General features: G+C 59.1%; 1 protein-coding gene across 1 annotated transcript; it reads left to right on the forward strand.

The window, feature by feature from the left end:
- The first annotated feature begins 1,723 nt into the window (after positions 1-1,723).
- On the forward strand, positions 1,724-25,356 carry PPP5C (protein phosphatase 5 catalytic subunit). Its single transcript, XM_086690173.1, has 13 exons — positions 1,724-1,927; positions 7,719-7,960; positions 16,159-16,306; positions 16,988-17,109; positions 19,931-19,996; positions 20,314-20,412; positions 21,212-21,317; positions 22,140-22,282; positions 22,416-22,503; positions 23,286-23,326; positions 23,415-23,593; positions 24,556-24,637; positions 24,830-25,356. The coding sequence occupies exons 1-13, from the start codon at positions 1,807-1,809 to the stop codon at positions 24,890-24,892; spliced, it is 1,500 nt and encodes a 499-aa protein (XP_086546299.1). The 5' UTR covers positions 1,724-1,806; the 3' UTR covers positions 24,893-25,356.
- The last annotated feature ends 299 nt before the right edge of the window (positions 25,357-25,655 follow it).

Raw genomic sequence — 25,655 nt, forward strand, 5'->3', positions numbered from 1 at the left:
TGAGCCACCCAGGCGCCCCGGAATCTTTTTTTTTTTTTTTTTTAATTCAATTAACATTTTATTTTTAAGTAATCTCTACGCCCAACCTGGGGCTTGAACTCACAACCCTGAGATTAAGAGTCACGTGCTCTACCAACTGAGCCAGCCAGGCACCTCCCCCATGACGTAGAAATCTTTTCAAAGAAAGAAGACACTTTTAAGCCTTGGCACTTGGCCCCTCACCTTAAATGCCTTCTCACTTGGTTATCTCCTACTCCTATTTCAAGTCTTGGTTCAGACTTCCCCTCCTCCAGGAAGTCTTCCCTGCCTACCCTGCAGGGTGATGTCCTCCCAAGACCTGCTGAGAGCCCCTCCGGGAGCTTCCCTCCCAGCTCTGGGTACTCAGTCCCAGTCTGGGTATTTACAATGGAGTGGATATAAAAGCTACTTGATCTGTGTTGGGCCCTGTGCCAAACACTTGATCTTCTCAAACTCTCCTCTAATTGTATACAAATAGGCATGGTTATTGTCCCCGTTTTACAGAGGATGACACTGAGGTTCAGAGAGGATGGTCACTTGTCAAGGTCACACAGCAGGGAAGGGCTGAGCTGGATTCAGATCCTGGATCCAAACCCATCACGGCAGCCTTCCCACACACACCCCTAAACATCTCAAAAATCGAACCCACAAGGTGAGCGATGGAACACAGAGACAGTCGAGCAGGGCCTTAAGAGCGCAGGAATTAAGGTGGGACAAGTTGAAGTTCTGGCTCTGCCACTCTCATTGTATGACCTTGGGCAAGTTTGATGACCTCTACGAATGTCAAAGTCCTCAGCGGTAAAATGGAGCTGATGTTAGCATCTACTTTCTAGGCTGATTGTTGGCTGTGATAGGAGGTTGTGGGGTCAGGTCAGGCCGCCAGGACAAAGAGGCTGGGGGAGTGGTCTAGCTTGTGTCTCCACATGGGGAGCCCCAGCAGAGCCTTAAAGGGATCTAGAGCCATAGTCCCACATGGGTAGCGGCTGAGGGCTTGGAAAGGATGGCCTGCGAGGGTGTACAGCTGGGGGGTGGGGACAGGAGTGGGAGTGGCATCTGGGGAGGTTTCCTAGGTCATCAGAAATTTCGGCTTTTTCCTAAGGGCACTGAGGCACCTCGTAAGGCTGGGAAGCGGAGGATGAAGAAAGAAGACGGGTGTATGTAACCAAACTTCCGAGTCTTGCTCCCGACTAGGGCATCCGGGGCGCCTTCAGTTAACAGCTAGCAATACTGACCTCAAGGTTGAAACTTTATTCCGTTGGTTTGAGAAGCCACGCGTTTTTCGGGGGGGGGGGGGGGGTTGGTAACTGCCCCGATTTGCTCAAGGTCACACGAGTAACTGGCAGTATGGCTAGCCTCCCGGCTCTGGTTCTGCGCTGGGCACGGTGCTGCCTGGCAGCCACACCCACCAACCCGAGGAGACGGCGGGGAAATCCCACCCTAAAACCCCCCGACCTTCTGCCGCCTTGGGACACGGTAACTCTGGGGCGGGGGGCCACGCCAGACCTTCCTCCCGGCCCCCCGCCCCGCGAGCCCCCTTCCTCCCCGCACCCCCCGCCCCCACCTCCAATGGCTCATTCTAAGAACGGCGCTGTCTGGGGGCCCTCTGGTCACCTTGTCCTGCGCGCGCTCTACGGCGAAAGGGCCCTGCGCAGGCGCGCGGAGGGCGCCTTCGGGGCCCGCGCTTTACGACACTTGTGCAGCAGCGGCCGCGGCAAGTCGGCACTCCTTCGCGACGATTCGGCCGGGTGCCGCTGGCGGCCGTTGCCAGGGTGGGGGTCGCTTTGCGGCATGGCGATGGCGGAGGGCGAGCGGACTGAGTGTGCTGAGCCCCCCCGGGACGAGCCCCCGGCCGATGGCGCCCTGAAGCGGGCAGAGGAGCTCAAGACGCAGGCCAACGACTACTTCAAAGGTGCGCCCGCCCGGGAGGGGGCCGGGGTGGGGTGGAGAGCGGCCCAGGGCAAGGGGTGCCCGGCCCGCGCGGAACCATGGCAACGCGGAGCGGCAGCCTGGGCGCGGGGCAGGCACTACCAAGTGACCGGGCGTGGGGAGGCAGGATGGCGCGACCCGGGGGGCGACAGGGGGAGGGGGGGCTCTGACAGAAGGGGTGATAGCGAGAGGTGGCGTTCGGAGCGGGTGCTGCTAAATGGGGAGGCCGGAGAGGGCGCTACCAAGTGTGAGGCGGGAGGGGGACGGGAACGAGGGCACTTCCAAACGTGAGGTCCTTGAGAGGTGTTAGCTATGGTGAGCCCTATAGAGGGCGCCTTCAAGTAGTGACAGGGGGCTCCGGAGTGATGGTGCTACCAAGTGGGGAGGTCTAGGGTGGGTGGCACCAAGTGGGGCCTGGGGGGCACTGTCCCAATTGAGTAGGGAATTGTAAGGGCGGAGGGGGGGGATCGATCATTAGGTGGCAAGGCGAGGAGGTAGGAGATTTGGGGTTGCACGAGGAAAAGGGATGCGTGGGAGGCTCTGGGAGTAAAGGTGGGGGAAATCCCAAGAATAGTATGACATAGAATCTTGGGAAAGAGTAAGATGTGGGGGCATTCATTCATTCATTCATTCAGCATGTGTATTGAGCACCTGCTATGCGCTAAGGACTCTGCTGGGCTCTGGGGTTATAGCAGTGAATGAGCCACATGTGGCCCTGCCCTTTTATAGCTTGTAATTTAGCAGGAGAATCAGACATTGAGTAAAAACACCAGAAATAATAAAATACTTAGAAGTTGTGATGAGGGCTTTGAACCCCCCCCCCCCCCCCCGACAGGGTGTGAAGTGGAGATCGGGCTGGAGGCTACTGTGGTCAGGGAAGGCCTTAACTGAGGAGAAGGCATTTAAGTAGAGAAGAGTCGCGAAGGAGTGTTCCAGGTGGGTGCAGAGACATGTGCAAAGGCCCTGAGGTAGGAAATGAAAGACTGGCGTGGCTGAAACTTTAGCGGACCGGCAGGGAGACTGATACAAGATGAGTTTAGGACAGGGGCCGGCCCGGGTAGGGTTTCATAAGTCACTGCAAAGCTAGTTTGGATTTTACTCAGGTGTCCAAGAGGAGACATTGAGTAGATAGATGGTCCAGTCGGGAGCTCTGAGGAGAGGAATTCAGGCATGGTCAGCCAATGAGTGGAATAGAACACCCTCGGAATGGATGAGGTCTTGCAGGGAGAAAAGGGGCCGGAACCTTGAGGAATTCTAATGTGTAGAGAAGAGGAAGAAGCTGAGGAGAAGTGGTCCGTGAAATGGAAGGAAAGTCAGGAAAGATGAGAGAAGAGAGTGCTTCTAGAAGGAGGGCGGCTGTGGCCCGGGTCACATGCTGCCAAGGCGAGCACCAAGCAGTGCCCGTGGGATTTGGCTCCACGGATGTTGGTGCTGGCTAGCCTTGACGGGAGCAGTTTCTGGGGACCAGTGGGGGTGGGCGTCAGCCTGGAGAATACCGAAGAGCAAACTGGGAAGTAAGGAAGGGACAGCAAGTGTTGACAAGTGAAGTGTTTCATCCTTAGGGATGAGAGGAGAGGAGGGATCCAGAGCCTCCGCAGCCTTCAGTGGGAGCACAGAGGGATTCAGAGTGGGAACGTGGGTCAGGCTGCAGCACCGAGAAGGAGGTAGGAAGGACCCTTGAGAGATGAGGCTTGGAGGTGGAGCCTTGGCAGCTGGATGGTGGGGGGGGGGGGTGCGGATGTCATCCTGGGGGTGGTGAAGAGGCCTGGTGAGATCCCCCAGCTGCCTGGCTGACATTGGATGCGAGAGACGGAGACTAGGATGGCCGACAGGTGAGAGGCGGTGGTGGTGCTGACCAGAGACCGAAAGCGACTCAAGAAATGCATCAGAGAGGAAAAGAGGGCGGCCGCCTGGAGAGAGGGAGGAGGGACCCCCCCCCCAACCCCACCGGGCGAGGAGAACGGGGTCGGGGAGGCCTGTCCTGGCAAGGGGAGCGGAACCTGGCACCAGGGAAGTCGGTGGGGCTGGAGTGGAAGAGGCAGGAGAGGGTGCTGAGCTTTCTGCTGCGGCCTCTAGGGAGCCATGGATAGTCGTGAGGAGGGGAGGGACCGGGTCAGGTTTGTGCTTTAGCAAGACCCCTGCGGAGGGGCAGGACCGGAGGCTGGGAGACCTGGGAGACCTGGGAGGAGGCTGGGGCAGGAACCTGGGCCGGGCAGGATGGAGGCCAGACCAGGGCAGGGCGGGGCCGTAGGGATGGTGGACGGATTTGAGAGATGTTCAGGAGGCCGGCCTGACAGAACACGGGGACTGGCCTGGCTTTGGGGGTTGAGGGGTCAGGAGAGGCGTCCAGGACAAGGCGCAGCCTCTAGCCGGGGGACAGCGAGGAAGGTGGGGCCATCCCTGAAATGGGGCTCCGGAAGAGCGGCAAATAGGAGGGTGGGTGCTGAGGCAAGGTAGGACTTCTGGGAAGCCGTAAGTCACGGGGAGGGGCTCCTTGCCCTCCAGGCCCCGGGCCCTCGGAAGCCCGAGGGCTGGGCAGGCCGCCAGAGGTACTGGCACTGAGCTGGCTGAGAGGAGAGGGGCCCTCCTGGTCCAGGCCCCTCACTGTCTGGCAGGCGGTGGCAGGCACCGAGCCCCAGCCTCCGGGGCTGTGGGAATAACAATAAAAAGAATAATTACCGCTCTCCTTAATTGAGCCCCAGTGGTGGCCAGGTACTCGCTTCATCTTCCCCGGGGCGCTGGGAGGGAGGGAGGAGCGGCCCTGTTTGTTTCTTAGAGGAAGCTGAGGCTCAGAAGTGAAACCGCTTGCCCAAGGGCAGAGTGTGAGCCCGGATATCCCCCTTCCTCGCCACGTGCTTGGTGCCCCCGTTCAGAGTCCTTACCTGGAGCTTGCAGGCCGAAGAGGATAGCCCCTGACTGGGCTCAGGCCCCTTCCGGAAGCCCTAGGGGGCAGAGCCCGGTCCCCGACGTTGCCCAGCTCTCTTCCCCTCTCTCTGGGCCTCATCGCCCCCCTTCTGTGAAACGGGAGGGCCTGTATTTAACCCCCAAAGACGCCTCTGGGTCTCTGGCTTTGTCGACATGGTTAAGAGCTCAGGCTGCCTGGATTCAAATCTTGTTTCTTCCTGTTTCGTGCTGTGTGACCCCTGGGCAAATGGCTTAACCTCTTTTTCCCCTGGTGTCCTCCTCCTCTAAAATCTGGAGGACTGGATGCACTCGTACTGGTAAAGCAGATAGAACAGGTTCAGGAACCGGTGTTGTTGGGCAGGTGCATGAAGTGCAGCTCCTCCCGTTTCCTCTGCTTGGTTCTCCTCTTTGTTCACTCATTTTTTGCTCACTTCTTTTGCAAGCATCTGCTGATCGCCTTCTCTGCTGTAGCCGCATTTCACGCGAGAGTTTATTTAGCCCTCAGAGCCACTAGATGAGGCAGGGCAGGGCCGATCGGGCTCTGAGACACCAGGCTCCCCACCCCAGGCCGAACGGGCCCCGTGAGTAACACCTCAGCCGTCAAGAGAGCTGGCCAGCTGGCCTCTGGAACGCAGCCAGGAGGCTGAAGTAGTCCTCGAAGGCACTGGCATTCCAGGGAGGGTCCCTCAGACTTAGGCTGTCTGGATCTGCCCTTGCTTGTTTCTGGGAAGTCCTGGGCTTGCCCTCCGGGTCTCCCAGTCCTGGAGAGACACACCCATCACCTAATGGTGACGGGCAGGGCTGGGATAGGGGAGCCCAGGGGCTGGGGCGGCCCAGAGGAGTGCCTCACCCAGCCTGAGAGTGGAGGAGGGCTTCCTGAAAGAGGGGACATCTGAGCCATTTGACAGATTGCCAGATATTAGCCTGCAGGAGGGATCGTTCTATTGTTCTGGCCGTCTCCCCAGGACCTGACTTCTTTTCCTGCTGTCATTGTGTCTCTCTGTCTGTCTGTCTCTGTCTTCCTTCCTTCGCCCATTCATTCAAGAACTATTCATGGAGCCTGGAACCCTCTTCTTCCATCTTCTTCACCAGACTCACTGTCATCCTCTAGGTCTCTGCTCTGGCATCATCTTGGTCTGCCCCTGTGCTAAGCACTCTGGGTCATCATTGTCTGGAGGGGTGTGTGTGTGTGTGTGTGTGTGTGTGTGTGTGTGTGTGTGTGTGTGTCCCATTGGACTGTGAGCCCTAGGAGGGCAGGACAAAGGACTGCTGTGTCCTCAGACTGAGCAGGGGCTCAAAGAAGTAAGACAAATGGGTCCTGCCCTCACAGGGCTGAGGTTCAAACTGGGGATGTGGATTATAAGCAAAGAAAACAAAGGAAAGTCATGGTTCATCCAGTGGTGCTGGAACCACACTGGAGAAGAGTGAGGTGGGAGTGAGGGTAGGAATTCCCATTTTAAGCCAAGTGTTAGGAGAAGGACTCTGAAACTCCAGTCCAGAGGGGGTATGTAAGTTGCCCAAGACACCCAGCAGGTAAGAGGTGGGGCCAGGATTGGGCCCGGGCCACCTGCCGCTGTCTGCGTGCTCCTTGTGCTAGGTTTCCTCTCAGGGGTCCCCTGGTGTGAGGGTGAGGCTGGGAGCGTTTGGGGCTTGGCTTGGCTCGGAATTGCCACCTGCCGCCTGCCTTGTGATCGCAAGCACGGGATCTCCCTCTCTGGGCCTCCGTACCCTCGTCTGGAAAATGGGGCTAATGCAGCTGTCCTCAGGGTTGTTGTGAGGGTTCAATGAAGGGACTCGCGTACCAAGAGCCCCGCACGGCAGCTGGCACATCATGGTCCCCCCAAACCAGGCAAGCCTCTGAGCCTTGCTCTCCTGCCTGTCAGACGGGCACGTGGGAAGGGTCCGAGCCTGGCTCTGCAGATACAGACTGGGTGTCTGACCTTGAGCAAGGCTTCTGTGGCTCATCTCTAAAGTGAACACCAGATGGTGCTTATGCCGTGGAGATGTGAGGATTCCACGGGTGACAAGTAAAGCGCGGGGCACAGCCATAGCTCGTTGCAAACAAAATCAGCCTTTTCCCCTTGGTCAGGCACATCCTGTCACTCTACGCCTAGAACATCGATATCCACACCCTACCGTGGCTGTGGCCTTCGGGATCTGTCTTGCCAGCCTCCCTGCTCTCAGCCTCCTCCACCCCAGCCACACCAGCCTCTCAGTGGTCCGAGGACACAGGCGTGCGCTGGCAGCACACCCCCTCGCTTCCCACCCCGGGGCCTTTGCACCTCCTATTCCTTCTGTTGGGAATGCTTTTCCTCCTGTCCAGTTTGTTGCTTCCTTTGGGTCTCTGCCGGTGTGTCCCCTTCTCCTTGAGGCCTAAGTAGGTTCCTTCTCCTTTCCCACTTCCTGTTCTCCTTCTAGGCCCCTTCTTTGGGCTTGTTTACTTGTGTGAGTGTGGGGGCTGGCCAAGCAAAGGGCTCAGTGCTGGATTCACAACATCTCGGCTCTGGCACTCATTGATCTGTCCTCTCCAGGCCGTGGGACCAGAGGAGGACCCTCTGGAAGTCCTGCCTGGAAGAAGTATTGCCCCGGTTGGCTCCTTAAGGGGTTGACGGCTGGGGGTGGTGGGGGGTGGTCGTGTGGAAGTGAGTTTGAGTCCTGGGGATTCGAACCTGAGAAGACCAAGCCCGTGCCGGGGTGGGACGGTTGGAACAGGGAGGAGGGGGGCGGGCCGAAACAGACGTTTCTGAGCTCAGCTGCGGACCTCGGTTTTCCCACCCGTGAGTGGGGGGAGCGGGCCAGGACCCGGCCTAGGGGCCGCTCCTGCCGGGTGGCGGTGGTCTTGCCTCAGGCCAGCTCCTCCGTCTCCTCAGCCAAGGACTACGAGAACGCCATCAAGTTCTACAGCCAGGCCATCGAGCTGAACCCCAGCAGCGCCATCTACTATGGGAACCGCAGCCTGGCCTACCTGCGCACCGAGTGCTACGGCTACGCGCTGGCCGACGCCACCCGGGCCGTCGAGATCGACAAGAAGTACATTAAGGGCTACTACCGCCGGGCCGCCAGCAACATGGCGCTGGGCAAGTTCCGGGCCGCCCTGCGTGACTACGAGACGGTGAGCCGGGCCTCGGGGTGCTTGGCAGGCGGCGGGAGGGTGTGAGGAGGCCGGGCCCGCGTTCACTCACCCCTCACTCGTCCAGCGGCTCGGCCTGGAGCACGCTTTGTGGGTTCCTATCCCGGCTCTGCTGTCACTTTCTTAGTGAAGTGACAAGTTACCTGGCTTCGCTGTGCCGTCTTTTTTTCTTTTTTTTTCTTTTAATTGTTTTTGAATGTTTATTTTTGAGAGAAAGAGAGACAGAGCACGAGCAGGGGAGGGGCGGAGAGAGAGGGAGGCACAGAATCCAAGGCAGGCTCCAGGCTCCGAGCCGTCGTCACGGAGCCCGCCCGACACGGGGCTCGAACTCACGGACCGTGAGATCATGACCTGAGCCGAGGTTGGACGCTCAACCGACTGAGTCCCCCCGGGCGCCCCAAGTGCCTTCTTGTCTGCGTCACAAAATGGGGAGAACACTGAGACCTGCCTCTAAGGGTTGCTGTGAAGAATAAATGAGTTTCTGCTTTTCGTGCCTTTAGATCAGTGCCTGGCATGTAGTCTGTGCTCTGTACCCACGAGCTGTTGTGGTTATTGTCACTGTTGGTGAATGAGAGCCACGCAGCCCATATTCTGGTGGAGTTCTAGTCTGGAGGAGGGCAAAACACAAACCTGTGTCCTAGCTGAGGCCAACAGAGTCCTCGCAGGCGGGGTACACGGTCGGAAGAAGGCGGAACGGGGCGATGAGCTGTAGAGGGCAGCGGGTGGGGCACGTGTTGTGATGAGGTGACAAGGGAGAGGACCCAGTGCACCGCGGGAAGTCACTAGTTCACCCGCTCGTCAGCCACTCCCATCACTACGATTGCTCTGATGGTAACGGCAGGCGCTGTGACATCTGGGGGCCAGCGCTCACTCCAGGCGTGTCCCATGCCCTCCATGGGGACTGGCAGCCCAGGGCGGGGCAGGGATGGTGATGAACCCCACTGTGCGGATGGGGAGGCTGAGGCCCAGGGAGTTCAGCTACCTGCCCGTCAGCGTGCAGCTGGCCAGTGGCAGAGCTGGGATTCGAACCCAGGCCCCCGTGTCTCCCTGGCTTCAGAGAGTGAGCCCCCTGAAAGGAAGGATTTTGCTTGTTCGGTTTTTTGGGTCCGTGCTTGGCACCCTCAGGGGCTCAGTCGGAGCGTGCTGTGTTATTATTTTCCCCTCACCCCCATACTACTTTATTTCGTTCACCATACGCTCTGAGCAGCCTCTGTTGGGTGCGGAGGGTGCCTGGGGGCTGAGAGCCACAGACTGCAGTTAGAGGGAGCGGGGCTGGCCGCCAGCCTGGGTGGAGGGTGGATTTTAGGCCAAGTGAAGTCTTGAGCCAAGACAGGGCCAGGGGACACCGGTATTGGGGTGGGGGCAGGGCCATGGAAGAGGTGGTGGCTTAAAAAAATTTTTTTTAATGTTTATTTTGAGGGAGACAGAGTGCGAGCAGAGGGGGGGCAGAGAGAGAGGGAGACACAGAATCCAAAGCAGACTCCAGGCTCTGAGGTGTCAGCACAGAGCCTGATGTGGGGCTCAAGCCCATGAACTGTGAGATCATGACCTGAGCTGAAGTCGGATGCTTAACCGACTGAGCCACCCAGGCACCCCAGAGGCGGTAGTTTAGAGACTGGGGTCAGAATGGAGGAGGGAGTGGGGTGCCCCCTGGCAGGATGGTGTAGGGAGCCCCAGAACAGAGTCCTTACGAGCTTCGGGTCCCAAGCCGTTCCCCAGCCCAGCCTCCCCTTGTTGTCCCCTGGTGTCCTCATCTGGAGAATTGTGGCAAGAGGAGTGGCCACCTCCGGAGTGGCCATGGGGCTCTGGCGAAGTGGTGTGAGTAGAGGTCATTGGGGCGCAGGGTCCAGTAATGAGTAACCTGGGAGGGCACTCAGGGTTGGATGGGGGCAGGGTTTCTCTGCAGGGCTCGCGGTGCGGGGAGAGGCCTGGAAGAGCCGGGCAGGGTGGAGGGCTGATGAGCCTGCGCACAGGCCTGTGCCAGTCTTCACCGTGCCCAGAGGTGTAGGGAAGTCTTCCCCGGGGCGGGGGGTGGGGGGTGGGGAAGGACCCTTCTCATGGCTCTGGCCCAGGCAGGGGCCTAACCCCGCCTACTCTGTGAGGCTGAGATGGTCAGTTCTGGCCGTCTTGTAGAAATAACCACGTCGGAACTTCTGCCCAGGCCTTTTATGCCATGGAAGGCAGGTGAGGGGGATCCACAGCCTCTTGGGGACCAAACTGAGGTGGGGGCCACGCTCAGCATTTATTTATTTTTTTTTAATTTTTTTTTTTTTTTTAAACGTTTTATTTGTTTTTGAGACAGGGAGAGACAGAGCATGAACAGGGGAGGGTCAGAGAGAGGGAGACACAGAATCTGAAACAGGCTCCAGGCTCTGAGCTGTCAGCCCAGAGCCCGACGTGGGGCTCGAACTCACGGACCGCGAGATCATGACCGGAGCCGAAGTCGGCCGCTCAACCGACTGAGCCACCCAGGTGCCCCCACGCTCAGCATTTAAATCGTCACAGCCTGTTTCCCTGTGGTGGCTTCACCAGCAGCCGTGGGAGTCCCCGCACGAGCCTGTGATCCTTGTGGGCCCTCCACGTGCCTGCAGGCTGTCTGCCTCTCCACGCTGCCACATCTCATCGGGCTCTGTGGGCAACGGGCAGAGGGGCCAGCGCGGGGCAGTTCGCCCTCCGGTCCCTACCTCCTGCCCTCCTCCCTTCCAGAGCTGTCTGGGGACATGCTTGCTGGAGCCTCAGGCCCGCTCTCAGATCCTGGCATCCTCGGAGGCGGAGCCAAGATGTGACCTTGGTTGAATAACAAGCCTGAGGCTCTGCCTCTCTGTGGCCTGGCCCTTTCCTTTCTCAGCCTCAGTTTCCTCATCCACACGCTCACTGTGGGCCCAGCTCTGTGTGAGCTCTTTACATGCGTGAATTCAGTCCATTGTGCAGGCAGGAAACTGAGGTCTGGAGGGGGAAACCCCTCCTCCCGGATCTCCTGGCCGAATTGGGCCCTGAACCTAGAGTTCCTGCCTGTAGCTGTGAGTGAGCTGTGAAGTCAGTTTAATGGTTTGAGACCAGCACCTCTGTCTTTCATCAAATAGAGTAGAGAAGAAAACAACGGTTCATTCGGAGGAAGTGGGTATACGTATTTGTGAAAAGCTCGTTTTCACTTATGTAAACACAGGCGTGTGATATAAAATATGTATTCCTTACCGTGAGTCATAGGCAAAAGCCTCAAGGTCACTAATGTAGGAGTTGGTACTGGCAGCACGGTCGGGACACCCCAGCTGTAAGCCGTGTGGCCCGGAGTGCTTTGGCTCTCTGCCCTCGGTGTCCTCATCTGTAGAAGGGCCCACCTCAGGGCCTTCTCGGGACGATTCAGGGAGATTTGTACTTTTGCAGCGGGACCTGCCCACACTACACACTTGATGGCATTTCTCATGGGGGTGTCGGGGCGGGGGGAGCCCGTGGCCCACAGGAAGGGCTGTTTGCAGGTACCAGGACCTTGTTAGGGGCCCCGGGCAGGGTGGGGGGGGCCCACGTGTGTCTCCCTCTGCTGGTGGGCCCTTCCAGGGCCCCTCAGTAGGAACAGTCTCCCCTTTCCACCCCCTCATCTCAGGTTAGTATTCTCAGAGGGACCCTTGCTCCCGGATTCCCTGTCCCATTTTTGGGTCCTCTTGTCGAAAGACTGCCCTTCCCCCTCACCCCACCATCTTCTTTCCTGTCTGTGGTTGGCGCTCAGATGGTCGTGTGGGCCCTGGCTGGATCTGGGGGACTCCCGCAGTCCCCACCCCGCTTCGTGGATTTTGGGGGTTTGGTTCACAGTGCGGCTCGCCCTCGGGTTTCTTCTCACAGCATAGCCCAGCGCAGTCAGTCAGAAATGCGTCTTGCCTTGCAAGCCCGTGCAGGCGCCCGCACACCTAAGGTGTGGCTGTCCCCACGGTTGGGGGAGCAGTCAGCTAAGGCCTGGCACGGTGCTCGCCGTGGGCGGGGCGCGATTGGGACCTGCCTGCCCTCGTAACGGAGTCGTCACGCCGACCCTGTGCGTGGGGACTGTTCTCCCCGACCTACAGATGAGGAAACCGAGGCCCAGAGTGTAGTTTGCTCCCTGAGATCCCGCAGCCAGGAAGTGACGGTCTCGTACCAGAGTCAAGCACCTGGCCCCTGGAGGCACGCAACGGGCAGAAGCGTCTCGGCCTGGCATCCTCCTGTGGCTCAGCCCCACTCCGGCGGGCCCTCTTCTCTTCTGCTTTATTATGAATAAAAGGGACACTGAGTAAGACCTCAGTTAACTCACTAGAGGGTGTCGCCCTGTAGGGTGAAAACCCTTGTGTCCTGCTTACGGCTGTCACTGTGCAGTGCCTGGCCTAGGAACCTGGCTCTCCTCCAGCTCTCCGTGTGCCTCAGATGGGCACGGCCCCTCTCTGGGGCACAGCTCGTCATCTATGCAGAGTAGGTCATCCAAATGACCTGCCACGCGTAGTCACGTGGGTCCCCTGAGGTCAGGAACGCTCAGCCTGGGCCCGGCTCTTGCTGCTGGACGACAGTCCCTCACCCTCAGTTCCAAACTCGGGCCGTCCTGAAAAGGCCACCGTTGTAGTTAAGTTCGGGCAACTCATCTGGTGGCAAAATCTGACCTGAACTGACGAGAGGTCATTGATGGTCTTGGTGCCTCCACGTCGGGTGACCGGAGGCTTTGCTGCAGTGGTGGGAATATGTGTGACTACTCAGTGCCCCTCGGATCTGCTCGGGGCGTCACGTAACATAGCTGTTCCTGGTTACCCGACACGTGCGAACCTGTGTTACTGTGCCACTAGCTCGAGCACTATGGGTCTTGCCTGTGAACAAGCCCAGCTGAAGGTGGCACTTTTTAGAAACAGCTTTTTTTTTTTGTTTTAAGCTGATTTATTTTTGAGAGAGAGAGAGAAACAGAGCGTGAGGTGGGGAGGGGCAGAGAGAGAGGAAGACACAGAATCGGAAACAGGTTCCAGGCTCTGAGCCATCAGCCCAGAGCCCTACGCGGCGCTCGAACTCACGGACCGCGAGATCGTGACCTGGCTGAAGTCAGACGTTTAACCGACTGCGCCACCCAGGCGCCCCTGAAGGTGGCACTTTTTAGAAACAGCTTTTTTTTTTTTTTTTTTTAAGCTGATTTATTTTTGAGAGAGAGAGAGAAACAGAGCGTGAGGTGGGGAGGGGCAGAGAGAGAGGGATCCGAAAGATCCCAGAATCCGAAGGATCCCAGAATCCGAAGCAGGCTCCAGGCTCCGAGCAGAACCCGACGCGGGGCTTGAACTCAAAGAACCACGAGTTCATGGCCTGAGCCGAGGTCGATGCTCAACCAACTGAGCCACCCGGGCGCCCCTAGAGACAGCTTTTGGAGAGCGTCGTAGCTTCACGTGCAGTGGTAAGGAGGAATAGAGATCCCGTGCTCCCGGTTTCCCCCGCAGCACCTCTGGCGTGACCACACAGACACCACAGTCAGGATATGGACCCCGACACGGTCCACATATCACTTTTTACGGAAGAGTCTAGTGTTGAGTTCTGAACCACCAGGCCCCTCCAGTCGGGAGCAAATGACCCCCCGCGGGAGCAGGGAGGCCCAGCAGGGCCACTTCCGCTTTCCCAGCCCCATAGTGAGTCCTACAGCAGCGGCCACCGGGCCTGGAATGAGCACTCTGGCCGACGGAGCCCTCTGCCCTCGTCCTAGAGGCTGAGGCGGGGCTCAGGACGGGGAGGGCCTGCCTTCAGCCCCTGGAGGCCTGGCCCTGTACGTCCCTGGAGGGCATGCGAGGTGCTGTGGGGACGAGTGGCCGAGTGGCGGTGGGCAGGGAGGGAGCACCCACCGTGCTGGTGGAAGTCAGGATCCTAGGCAGGGAGAAGACGGAACTCTGGCTTCTTGGGCCTCAGATTCCCCATCCATCAAATGGGGCTTGTGGTAACACCCAACAGAGCTGCTCTGCAGGTAAAGGGAGCAAGTTTGCCGTCCTCCGGCACATAGTAGGTGCTCAGGGAGTGAGCCGTGTGTTGTTACTGCTGCTGCTCCTCTTTTTCCGGCCTTGTTGGTATTTGTCCCCATCCTCCAGCCATCCTGCGAGTTCTGTGAGAACAGGGGACCGGCCAGGGGAAATGCTGAGTGCTTCATCATTTCCTTTCGGCGGGGGGGGGGTGGGGGGTGGGGGGGGGATTCATTCCCTCCTGGGACACAGCCGCAGCCTCGCGGGGCCGCCTTCCAGTGGGGAGAGAGCCATCTCCAGCCGTGCTTAGGGCTGGGGCAGGTGAGCCAGGGGCTTGTGGGAGTCCAGAGGGGTGTCTGACCCAAGCTGGGGGGGTGTGGGGTGCTCCTCGAGGAGGGGACAGCGGAGCTGACAGCTGGAGGAGAGGAACCAGGAAGGGGTTGGAGACGGACGTGAGGTGTTCTGGGCCAGGGGGCAGCCTGTGCCAGGTGACAGGGAGCTGGCACATTGGACACTTGTGAGTTCGGTCTGGCCGGGTGGTGCCGGGCAAACAGAAAGCAGGGGTGGGCAGGCCCTTGTGTGCCAGGCCAATAACTTAAGCCAGGCCTGGACTTAACCCCAGGGTGTGGACTCAAACCCTGTCCCCACTGGGAAGGACTCCAGGGGGTGCTGCCTCCCTCCCGGGCCTCGCGCCACACCCACACTCCAGGTGGAGCGGCCTGGCAGGATACCCGGGCGTGAGCCTGCCCAGTCAGGGAGGAAGCCGTCGCCTGCCACGGCCCGGCTTCCTGCCGTCCACCGGGTCTGTGCACCCGTTCCCGGGGTGGATGAGCCACGGTGACCCACAGGGGTTAGCAAGGGCCTTTGCACAGGCTTCTGGTTCACTCTGCCAGGCTTTCCCCGGGGGTGGCGTCCCCACGCTTGAGGGCCTGCTTTGACACTTCTCTTCACGCCCCCAGCACAGGAGCCGCAGGGACCTAGCTCCTCGGGTGGCCAGCAGAATGGGCAGGCCCGGCGGGGTCCACTCAGAGCAATCACAGTTACAGATAACTAAACTGAGTCCTGGACGGGTGACGTCCTTGCCAAAGGTCACACGGTGACGAAGCGGCAGAGCCGGGATTCGGATCCAGCCCTGTCTGCTGCTGAACTTGGGAGGATCCGAGTTTGTAGAAAGCAGGATAGAAGGTGGAGGGAGGGGTGGGCACAGGCTCCTTTTATTGAGAACTTACTGTACCCCAGAGTCATGTGCCCGGGGCTTTATTGCGTATGATCCCATTTCGAGCACAGCGGCCCAGGAAAGGGGCCGTGACTAGAAGCCGACGCCCGTGTGGACTTTACTCCTGATGGCGCGCTGCACACACTTCGTGCGTGTCCGCTCCTGTGACCCTCACAGCCACCCTCTGACGGGGCCGCTGTCAGAACTTCCCTCCCATAGAGAGGGAGGGACTCGCCGCCCGGCGTTCCTCCACCGAGGGTTGCCGGGGCCGGGATTGGAAACAGGCGGCCTGGCTCTGTGGCCCGTGGTCTTGACCGCCCTTCGGAGGAGACTGAGGGGACGCCGCTAGGTGCTAGCCGCTGTGTGCTGAGCCCCGTCTTCATTACTTGTCCTTCCAGCTGCCCTGCCAGGTGGGGCGTATCCCGTCCCCCCTTTCATAGATGAGAGAAAACTGAGGCTCAGGGAGTCCAGGTTCCCCAGCAAGTCCTTGGTTCTTCTGCTGGGTCTGGGCTGTTCATTGCCACGATAGACCCAGCCCCCCCCCTTTCCTCTTAATCCCCTCCCCACTCGTATTGACTGGAACGTCAGTAAAGTGAGCCTCGGCCGGTGTGGCTCCCACGAGGAACCTAAAGCTGAACTCGTGCTCCTCAGATGGGACACTTTTAACGACAGAGCTAAGATTTTTTTTTTTTAATGTTTATTTATTTATTTTGAGAGAGAGAGAGAGATTGGGGGAGGGGCAGAGAGCGAGGGAGAGAATCCTAAGCAGGCTCCGCATTGTCAGCACAGAGCCCGACGTGGGGCTCGAACCCACGAACTGTGAGATCATGACTTGAGCCGACACCAAGAGTCGGACGCTCAACCTACAGCGGAGGCCGAGTGGTCTGGCTTCCGTGTTCGTGGAGCCCGGGGCCGGGCAGCCGTGGCGTTCCCCCGTCCTGTCTGCTCCTCTGCGCCAGGCGGGCTGTGCCTGGGCGTTGATGCCTCTTTTCTCCCTCCCCCCCCTCCTCCCCCGGCCCTCCCAGGTGGTGAAGGTGAAGCCCCACGACAAGGACGCCAAGATGAAGTACCAGGAGTGCAACAAGATTGTGAAGCAGAAAGCCTTCGAGCGGGCCATCGCCGGCGACGAGCACAAGCGCTCCGTTGTGGACTCGCTGGACATCGAGAGCATGAGTGAGTCAGGCCTGGGTGCCTAGAACATTCCACGTTCTTGCAAGCCCTCTCCGGGCCCTGTGCGCGCTGGGGGATGCGGGCAGGGGCGGCCGCGGTCTGTTGCTCCTGCATTCCTGGGAGCTCCACAGTCCAGCGCTGGGGCTTGGGTTCCCGCGGTTCAGGCGAGGTGGACGAGCCCCTCGTCCCGCCATCGGGGCCTAGCTCCCTAGCGACATCTGTACCGCCCGCCCCGCCCTCACGGCCCCCCTCCCTCCCTCCCCCCCCCCCCCCGCCCCCGCCGGATTTGTGTAGGTCCTCTAGGCGCTCAGATGATTCAGTCCTTCGTTCCACCGATAATTATCGAGCGCCTTCTATGTGCCAAGCGCTGTTCCAGGCACCGGGGGTACAGCTGTGAATAAAATACTCTCAGCCCTCGTGGAGCCGATGCCCTGGTGGGGAGAGAGGGGACTAGACGGTGTCGAGTGCTGTAAAACCACGCAGGCAGCGGGGAGAGGGGGTGCTGGAAGAGGGGGTGCACTGCACAGAGAGGCCAGGCACGGCAGCCTGAACGGAAGCACCTGGCCGGGGAGAGGAACCTTCACCCTCCGTCGTCCTCTCACCCTGTCTGCCCCGTGCCTCCTCTCGGCCTCACGGTGGCCGTGGCCACTGAGCCTTGTCCCCCACCTCCCCCATTCACCCCAGCCATTGAGGATGAGTACAGCGGGCCCAAGCTTGAGGATGGCAAGGTGACGGTCACCTTCATGAAGGAGCTCATGCAGTGGTACAAGGGCCAGAAGAAACTGCACCGGAAATGCGCCTACCAGGTAAGGCCCCGTCAGCTGCTGCACACACCTGTGAGCCCAGGATAGCATCGCGGCGCTGGCGGGGCCCAGACTCGGCCACCGGCTCGAGGCAGAGGGTGGTCACGGCAGCCGACGCTGCTGAGCACCGTGCGGATGCGGTCCTTATTCCCGACGCTGCGTTCTCACGGCGAGCATTGCCATTTAGTTACTTTTATTAATAGTTTTCCTCTCCCTGCCCCATATGTTCACGCATGTCGTCTCTTCCACTAGATCCTGTACACATTTGTCACAGTTATTTTAAAGTCTCTGGTAATTGTACCATCTGGGTCATCTCTGGGTCTGCTTCTGTGGTCTGTTCCTCACGTGTCTCACCAGTTTTTGTTGGATGCCAGACATCTTGTGCAAAAGAACAGTAGAGACTGAGCTAAATAAGGAGTTTCTACGGAAGATGGAGGCCCTTTCTTCCATCGGGCCGCTGGCGCGAGGGGCTGTGTCCGTCTGATCTGCCGTCTCGGGCATTTTGCTGGAGTTAGCCCACCACGGGCTTGTGGTGTTTTCAGACTGGAGTCGAGACTCTCCCTTTAGCCCTGGCAAAATTCCAGGGATGTCTTGACGTTGTGACGTCTCCAGCTTCTGGAACTGTGGGAGAGCTCTCTGATTTTCAGCCTCGCGGCCAGATTTTTGGTGTGCCGGGGGAGTTCTGTGCTCTCCCTTTCCGCCCCCACTTTTGTGCTGCCTTGCACCCCGCCTTCCGCGACGGCCGTGTGAGCAAGCTGGCAGGTGAGGGGAGAGGCGTTCGGAGGCGGGGGCTTCTCCGGTCTGTCCGCTGTCACCAACATACCGCCGGCTTCCCTCACTCTGGGCCTCGGCGCCCCTTGGCCTCTTGCCCTCCTGCCGCACTGCCGGGATAAAAGCCCCAGGGAAGGTTGCTGTCTGCCGTTGACTGATTTAGATTTGAGCGCATGCTCGGCTCTCAGATGGTTTTCGTAAGATTGGATTTTGTGGGTTCGGGGCCTGTTGTCATTAGCGCAAGAATGACCGTAGTTTACAGCTTTCTCCATTCTGACCAGAAGTGGACGCCTTCTGCTTTGTTTAACATTTGGGGGTTTTCCCCCTACCTCTTACCTGTGAAAACTGTCAAACCTGCAGAAAAATCAGAAGAACAGTATAGTTAATATTCTTGCCCCCTTCACCAAATTGCACCAATTAACATTTTGACACGTTTACTTTCTTTCTCTACATATGTGTGTGTATGCACACACACTTCTTTTTCTTTCCTTCTCTTTTCTTGGTTTTCTTTTCTTTTCATGAGCCAGAAGTAAGTTGCATCATAACCTGTATCTCCTAAAACCAGGATATTCTATGTGACCACAGTTCAGGTGTCTCACCTTAGAAATTTAGCGTTGATAAAGTAATACCGACCAATGCAGACAGTCCACAGGCCATCCACAAAATCTGGAAACACTGACAAATCTATATGACAAGGTCAAGGTCATCTTTAATCTTCACATAGCAAAAACTAGTATTATCTACATTTCCAGACAAATACTTTAACTCTTTAGCTTACCCAGGTTTCCCCAAATTACCTGTTTTGTGGTTTTGGTTTTTTTGTGGGATTTTTTGTTTGTTGTTTTAAAGTTTTTTTTTTTGTTTGTTTGTTTTTTTTTTAAGTAATCTCTGTACCCAATATGGGGCTCGAACTAAACGACCCCAAGATCAAGAATCACATGCCCCGCTGACTGAGCCAGCCAAGCGCCCCTGTGTTGTTGGTTTTTTCAAAATCCAGAATCCATTGACGGATCAAATACTGCATTTTTATCTCCTTTCGTCTAGAACGGTCTCCTGCCCTTTTGGGGAGACTCTTTCACGACACATTTTAGACATGTCCAGGCCAGTTGTTTTATGAAATGTGCCACATCTGGATTCATCTATGTTTCTTCATGATGCTGATTATCTTAAGAGGAACCCAGAATCTCTGTTTCCATGTAAAATAACACTGATGTTTAGGGGCGCCTGGGTGGCTCAGTTGGTTACACGTCTGACTTCAGCTCTGGTCATGATCTCACAGTGCGTGAGTTCGAGCCCCAAGATGGTCTCCGTGCTAACAGTGTGGAGCCTGCTTGGGATTCTCTTTCTCTCCCTCCCTGTCTGCTCCTCCCTCACTTATGTCCTCACTCTCAAATAAGCTTTAAAAAAAATAATAATCGTAATGTTTCAATTTTTTTAATGTTTTGGGGCACCTGGGTGGCTCAGTCGGTTGAGCGTCCGACTTCAGCTCGGGTCATGATCTCGCGGTCCGTGGGTTAGAGCCCTGCGTCAGGCTCTGTACTGACAGTTCAGAGCCTGGAGCCTGCTTCAGATTCTGTGTCTCCCTCTCTCTCTGCCCCTTCCCCGCTCACACTATGTGTCCCTCTCTTTCTCAAGAATAAATAAACATTAAAACAAATGTTAAATTTTGTAATGTTTTTATTTATTCTTGAGAGAGAGAGAATAGGGGAGGGGCAGGGAAAGAGGGAGACACAGAATCCGAAGCAGGCTCTAGGCTCCGAGCTGTCAGCACAGAGCCTGACGCGGGGCTCAAACCCACGAACCGCGAGATCATGACCTGAGCTGAAGTCGGTCGCTTAACCGACTGAGCCACCCAGGCGCCCCAGTAATTCTAACGTTTAAATGCTGTGGCTCCTGCCAGCGCTCACTTGTCTGGCCTCTGCTGCCCGTTCCTCGCCTGCCTCTCCCTCACCCTCCGCTCGGCAGTGTCTCTTGGTCAGCCCAGGCTCTCCGGGGCCCGGGCGGACAGCAGGCCCTCCCCCAGGCCCCACTCACAGCCCACCCTGCCTTCCAGATTCTGGTACAGGTCAAAGAGGTCCTCTCCAAGCTGAGCACACTCGTGGAGACCACGCTTAAAGAGGTGCGTGCCGTGGGGCGGTGTGTGGACGGGCTGGAGGTGGGGGGCTCCCTGGCTGGGGAGGGGCTGTGGAGCTCAGAAACTCACAGGCCCACCTGGCTTGGTCTGCCTTCCCTCTCCCCCTACCCTGTGTCTCTCCCCTGGATGTCCCTCTCTTCTCCTGGTCTCTGTCCCACCCTTTTCATTTCTGTGTCCCCTGCCTGTGTCTGTTGCATGGTTCTTCTCGGTCTGCCATGACCTCTTGCCCCTCCCCTCACCCCTGCCCCCTCCCCACGTCTCTCTCTGGGCCCCTCCCTCTCCGGTGGCCTCTTTTCTTCCAGACAGAGAAGATTACGGTGTGCGGGGACACCCACGGCCAGTTCTATGACCTCCTCAATATATTTGAGCTCAACGGTTTACCCTCGGAGACCAACCCCTATGTATCCTTCCTCAGAAGAGCAGACCCTCCCTGTCCCTCCACCTGGATTTCGGGGAGGCACCGCAGCCAGAGAGCACAGTGGGAACCCGCGAAGGGAGAAGCCTGAACAGTTGCTCAGGCACGGGGATGTGGGTGGAGTGGCCGGCCAGCGTCAGAGCGGCCAGGGCAGGTCGCCCTGCGCTGTGTGCCCGGGGCATGTGGCTCAGTCCCTCTGGACCCCAGCCTCTCTTCATCTTGAAATGGGGCTGCTACAAGATCAGACACGTAACGGCCCCAGGCACTGCCACTCCCCAGCTGCGTGACCATAGCAGTGACGTCACCTCTTGGTGCGTCAGATTCCTCATTTGCAAAATAGGGATAATGGGGTCTGACTCACTGGGTTGTTGAGATGGGTAAATGGGTTCATCTGTGTGAAGAGCTGCGTGGCCCACAGTCAGAGCTGTGTAAGTGATTGCTGATGTGATGACCGTTGCTTGATGAATGGCCACCAGGCCTGTGAATATCGGGTGGGACGGTCCATGTTCCGTTGCCCCTATGGCAGACTGACCGCCTCATGTCACCCTCCACCGTCCACTTCCCTGAGAAACTGGTGAGGTTGGGGATGTCAGGACCATCCCGCTGAGGCTCCAAGAGGCTGGGCGGCTGGGCCAGAGCCAACAGCAAGGAAGAAGACCACAGCCCTGATCCCCTAGCCCCGCTGACATCCCCACTCCTAGGGTGGCACCGGCAGGAGCCGTGGGACATGGGGAGGCTGGGGAAGGAGCAGTGCCCCCCACTCCTTGTTTTCCTTAGCAGAGCAGATATTTAATGGCGACTTTGTGGACCGCGGCTCCTTCTCCGTAGAAGTGATCCTCACCCTTTTTGGCTTTAAGCTCCTGTACCCAGATCACTTTCACTTGCTTCGAGGTGAGCTTGGGTGGCAGGAAGGCTTGGGGTCAGTGTGGCCTGGTGCAAGATGAGCTCACCAGGGAACAAGGGCCACTGGGGGGCGGGTGGGGGGGGTGGGTGGGCAGGGGCACATGTCCATTAAGAGGTGGAGAATTGGTCTGGGTTGAGGGCTCCATTGAGACGTGGGGAATGGGGCCGGGCTGGGGGATCCATTGAGAGGTGGGGAATGGGGCCGGGTTGGGGGCTCCATTGAGAGGTGGGGAATTGGGCTGGGTTGGGGGCTCCCGGGGACCTGAGCGTCAGCGCTCGGCACATGGTAGGTGCTCGGTGACTGTCTGCTGTGGGCTTCCCTGCGGGAGGTGAGAAGAGCGAGCCCCAGCAAAAGAGTTGATGACGCCAGACTTGGCAGACTCGGCAGACACGGGGGCCCGGGCAGCTTCCTTGTCTGCCCCGAGCCCTGGGAGTCCCGGGAGGGCAGAACGAGGTTGTGTGCGGGAAGTTAGAGGCACAGCGAGGGGCGGGCCCACGGCAGGCATCTTGGAGGGGCCTGTTTTTTGTTCCGACCTGCGCCCTTCCAGCCTGGAAGGCACGCAGGTTCTCCAGAAAGGAGCCCAGGGCCCAGGGGGCAAGGGACATACCCATGGTCACTCCAGGCTGGGCCAGGCCTAGGCCTTGTGGCCACCTGCCCAGTGTGTGCCTCTCAGAGAAGGGGCTAAGAACAGTGTCTCCACCTCACTGGGTTTCTGGCGTGCGTGTGTGTTGTTGGCCTCAGGCCCCTGGACCCGGGCCCGGGGGTGCCCGTGCAGGGGGTGCTGACCACTTCGCTCTGCTCCTGGCCAGGCAACCATGAGACGGACAACATGAACCAGATCTATGGCTTCGAGGGCGAAGTGAAGGCCAAATACACAGCCCAGATGTACGAACTCTTCAGCGAGGTGTTCGAGTGGCTCCCGCTGGCCCAGTGTATCAACGGCAAAGTGCTGGTGAGGGCGGCAGGCGGGACCCCTCGGGCCCCTTCCCGCGCCCGCGCCCACGAGGGCCGCCCTGAAGCGAGCTGGAGGGTTGGGGTGTGGCCGGTGCCTCCGCTCACACAGCTGTCCCCGCACTACACCCCAGATCATGCACGGGGGCTTGTTCAGTGAAGATGGCGTCACCCTGGACGACATCAGGAAGATTGAGCGGAACCGGCAGCCCCCGGATTCAGGTGAGGGTGGTGGGCCGGGTGACAGCCCCTTCCCTCCTGGGGCCGCGGCACCTCCTGCGTGGGCTTCCTGCCCTTGGCGAGGATGGCAGGGCTGAGCCTCTGCGTCCTCGCCTGTGACTCGGGTTGGCGCACTTCCCCACGGGGCTGTGCCTGCAAGGGAGTGTTCTCGCACACCACGTGGGGCGCGCTCTGGTCACTTGTTTGTGAGTTCTGGAGAGTGACTTACCGGGGTTCCCGTGCTAGTGAGGACAGGTGGCCGAGTACTCACACACACACACACACACACACACACACGCACGACTGTGGGAAGTGTTGCACAGGGCATGGGGAGGGTGGGGTGCTGGGGGTCTGGATGGCCTCTCTAGGGAGTCACACCAAGGACTGACTGGGAAGGAGGCACCCGCCACGCAGAATTGCCCCGGGCAAGCACAGAGGGGCTTGAGGCAGGTGTGAGCTTCGCACACGGGAGGAACAGCTGGCGGGGCAGTGGTTTTGGGGTGAGTGGGGATGTACTTAAAGGGGGTTGATGAGGCCCTGCAGAGCCTCAGAGGCCTGGGGGAGGAGCTTGGGCTTTGTTCCTAGGGCAGCGGGAGCCCCAGAAGGCTTTGAGTAGCAGAGGGGTGTGATCCGAATAGCACTGTTAAAGGGTCCTCCCCCTGCGGGGCCGTAATACATTGGCTGGATCTGGCGGGGCGGTCACGGGGCTCAGAACCCCATTTCACTTGCCCCTGCCCGGCCTCCAGCCCAACTGCGCTGATGTCCCCTCTCCTTCCCCCGCCCAGGTCCCATGTGCGACCTGCTCTGGTCAGACCCACAGCCGCAGGTCAGTGTTCCCCAGGCTGGGCCGGCGGGTGCGGGCTGTGGGCAGAGGGGGTGGGGCGGGCGGCACCCTGAGCCCCCTGTCTCCCCAGAATGGACGCTCGGTCAGCAAGCGGGGCGTGAGCTGCCAGTTTGGCCCCGACGTCACCAAGGCCTTCCTGGAGGACAACCACCTGGACTACATCATCCGCAGCCACGAGGTCAAGGCCGAGGGCTACGAGGTGGCACATGGCGGCCGCTGCGTCACCGTCTTTTCCGCCCCCAACTACTGGTGGGTCCCGCCTCCGACCCATCCGGGCCTCCCTTCCCCACCCGCTGTTGCTTGTGTTGCTGGTTTTTCCTTTAACTTTTTGCGGTAGAAAGTTTCAGAGACACACGAGAGCAGGTAAAATCGTACAAGGAACACCCACGTCCTCGTCACCCGGGTTCAGCAGTTGCCAACCCGGGCCGGCCTCCGGCCACCCCCACCCTGGGCATCACCACTTCCGTGCTCCGACACCCCCTGGTGCCCCTGAACCTTTTCGTGCAACCGGAATTCCACTGTCACTCTGTCAAGTGTCAGATGGGATCACCTGAACGCAGAGTCCCGTTTCCTCGTGTCTCTCAAAAATGGCTCTTGTTGGTTTGATTTCTTCCGAGTAACGGGACACATTCTTGGTGTTTCGGTTCCCTGTCCCTCCTCACCTGTCACTTGTAGGCTTTTGGTTGAAGAAACCAGGCCCCTTGTCCCCCAGAGTTGCCTGTGCTCTGGACCAGGCCGCCTACACCCTGCGGGTGCCGGTCACCATGTTCCTCTATCCTCTGTTTCTTGGTGGTTAGAGCCAGGGTGTGCTTGGGTCAGAGTCCAGGCTTTGGCAAGCGTCCTGCCTCCGTGGGGGCACATGTGCCCCCCACCTGTCCCCTGCTTCCCCTTCCGCCTCTGCTCCCCTCCTACCTGAACCTCCTGGGCCCCCCTCCTTTCCCCTGGATTCCTGCCTTTCCCAGTTGGCCTCTCTCACTTCTGTGTCTGGAGCTGTCTGTGTCCATGCCTCTCTCTCTCTGCTCTCAACGTCTCTGACTCCACTTCTGTCAGTGTCTCTGATGGGCTCTGTCCGTCTGTGTCTCCCTCTTCACTGGGACTTTCTGCCATCCAGTCTCCTTGGGTCACTTCCCTCCAGGCCCCTCCCCAGCCCTTCCTTGTGTTTCCCCCCTGCTCCCCACCCCTGACCAGCTGCTCTGCCCCTGTCCCCACAGTGACCAGATGGGGAATAAAGCCTCCTATATCCACCTCCGGGGCTCTGACCTGCGGCCCCAGTTCCACCAGTTCACAGCAGTGGTGAGTCACCCCCTCTGTCCCCTGCTGTCCCTGGCCTGGGGAGCACAAGGCTGAGGCCCAGTCGAGGACAGAGTGCAGTGCTCAGCAGCTCTTGGGGGGAGGGCTGGTCTCTGCATCTGGTGTTCAGACAACCTCCCTGAAGCTGCCCTGTTTCTGTCTCCCTTGCCGTGTGTGTGTGCTCTCGTGTCCCAGCCTCATCCCGACGTCAAGCCCATGGCCTACGCCAGCACGCTGCTGCAGTTAGGGATGATGTGATATGAGGCCCGCATCCCAGGGCCTGCTCCCCATCTGACCCCAGGCCCAGCCCAGGGCAACGTTGGACCCCCTTTTACTTTGTAAAGTTTGTATTTATTCCCCTTTAGGTTTGCAGAGGGGGTGGGGGGCCGGCCAGAGGGTCCGCTCCCTGGAGAAAGAGAAAGGAGGTGGAGAGGCCAGGGTTGGGGCACGTCCGGGCATTGCAGAGGGAGGCCGCGGCGGGTGGGGTGGGCGGGGCCCAGAGGCGTCCCCGCCTCCCTCGTTTGCATGGCCCCTCCCCCCTGAAGCAATAGGGCCCCGCCATAGGAAGACCCCCCCCCAGAAGGAGGGTCATCAGGGAGGCCTCGCCTGCGTCTCCCCCTCCTGGCGGCCCCGAGACGGGGCTAGGCTGGGGTTCACCCCCTTCCCCAGCTATTTTATGTCTGTAATTAAATATGTTAAAATAAAGTCATTATTGTAAGTCAGCTTGTCTCAGATGGTGGAGCTGCTGGGATTGGGATGACCACATCATCCAGAGGGGTGGGGGGGGGGTTCGAAGCTCCACCCCCCTCATCTCCCACCTCCTTGGGGTGCCCTGGGGCTGGGGGCTCGACCAGCCCAGCTGCCCTAGTGTCTGCCCTCACGGTGGGCTCTTGAGGGAGCGACTTGCCACCCTTGCCGCCTGGGAGGGAGAGCCCCGGGCAGCGGCACAGGGTGCGCTCCGGGGAACAGCGCCGGCTGGGCCGGCGAGGCCCGGCGGGAGCAGAAGCTGGAGGAGACTCGT

The sequence above is a fragment of the Puma concolor genome, chromosome E2 (genome assembly GCF_028749965.1).
Source record: "Puma concolor isolate L17-30 chromosome E2, mPumCon1.1.hap2, whole genome shotgun sequence".
NCBI classification, from domain to species: Eukaryota; Metazoa; Chordata; class Mammalia; order Carnivora; family Felidae; genus Puma; species Puma concolor.

What these genes read in the sequence shown, in the direction of transcription:
- PPP5C (XM_086690173.1), top strand. Translation starts at nt 1,807, where the DNA reads ATGGCGATGGCGGAGGGCGAGCGGACTGAGTGTGCTGAGCCCCCCCGG. An exon ending in CCCTGCGTGACTACGAGACG is followed by an intron (nt 7,961 to 16,158) that starts GTGAGCCGGGCC and finishes CGGCCCTCCCAG; the next exon opens with GTGGTGAAGGTGAAGCCCCA. An exon ending in TTTTCCGCCCCCAACTACTG is followed by an intron (nt 23,594 to 24,555) that starts GTGGGTCCCGCC and finishes CTGTCCCCACAG; the next exon opens with TGACCAGATGGGGAATAAAG.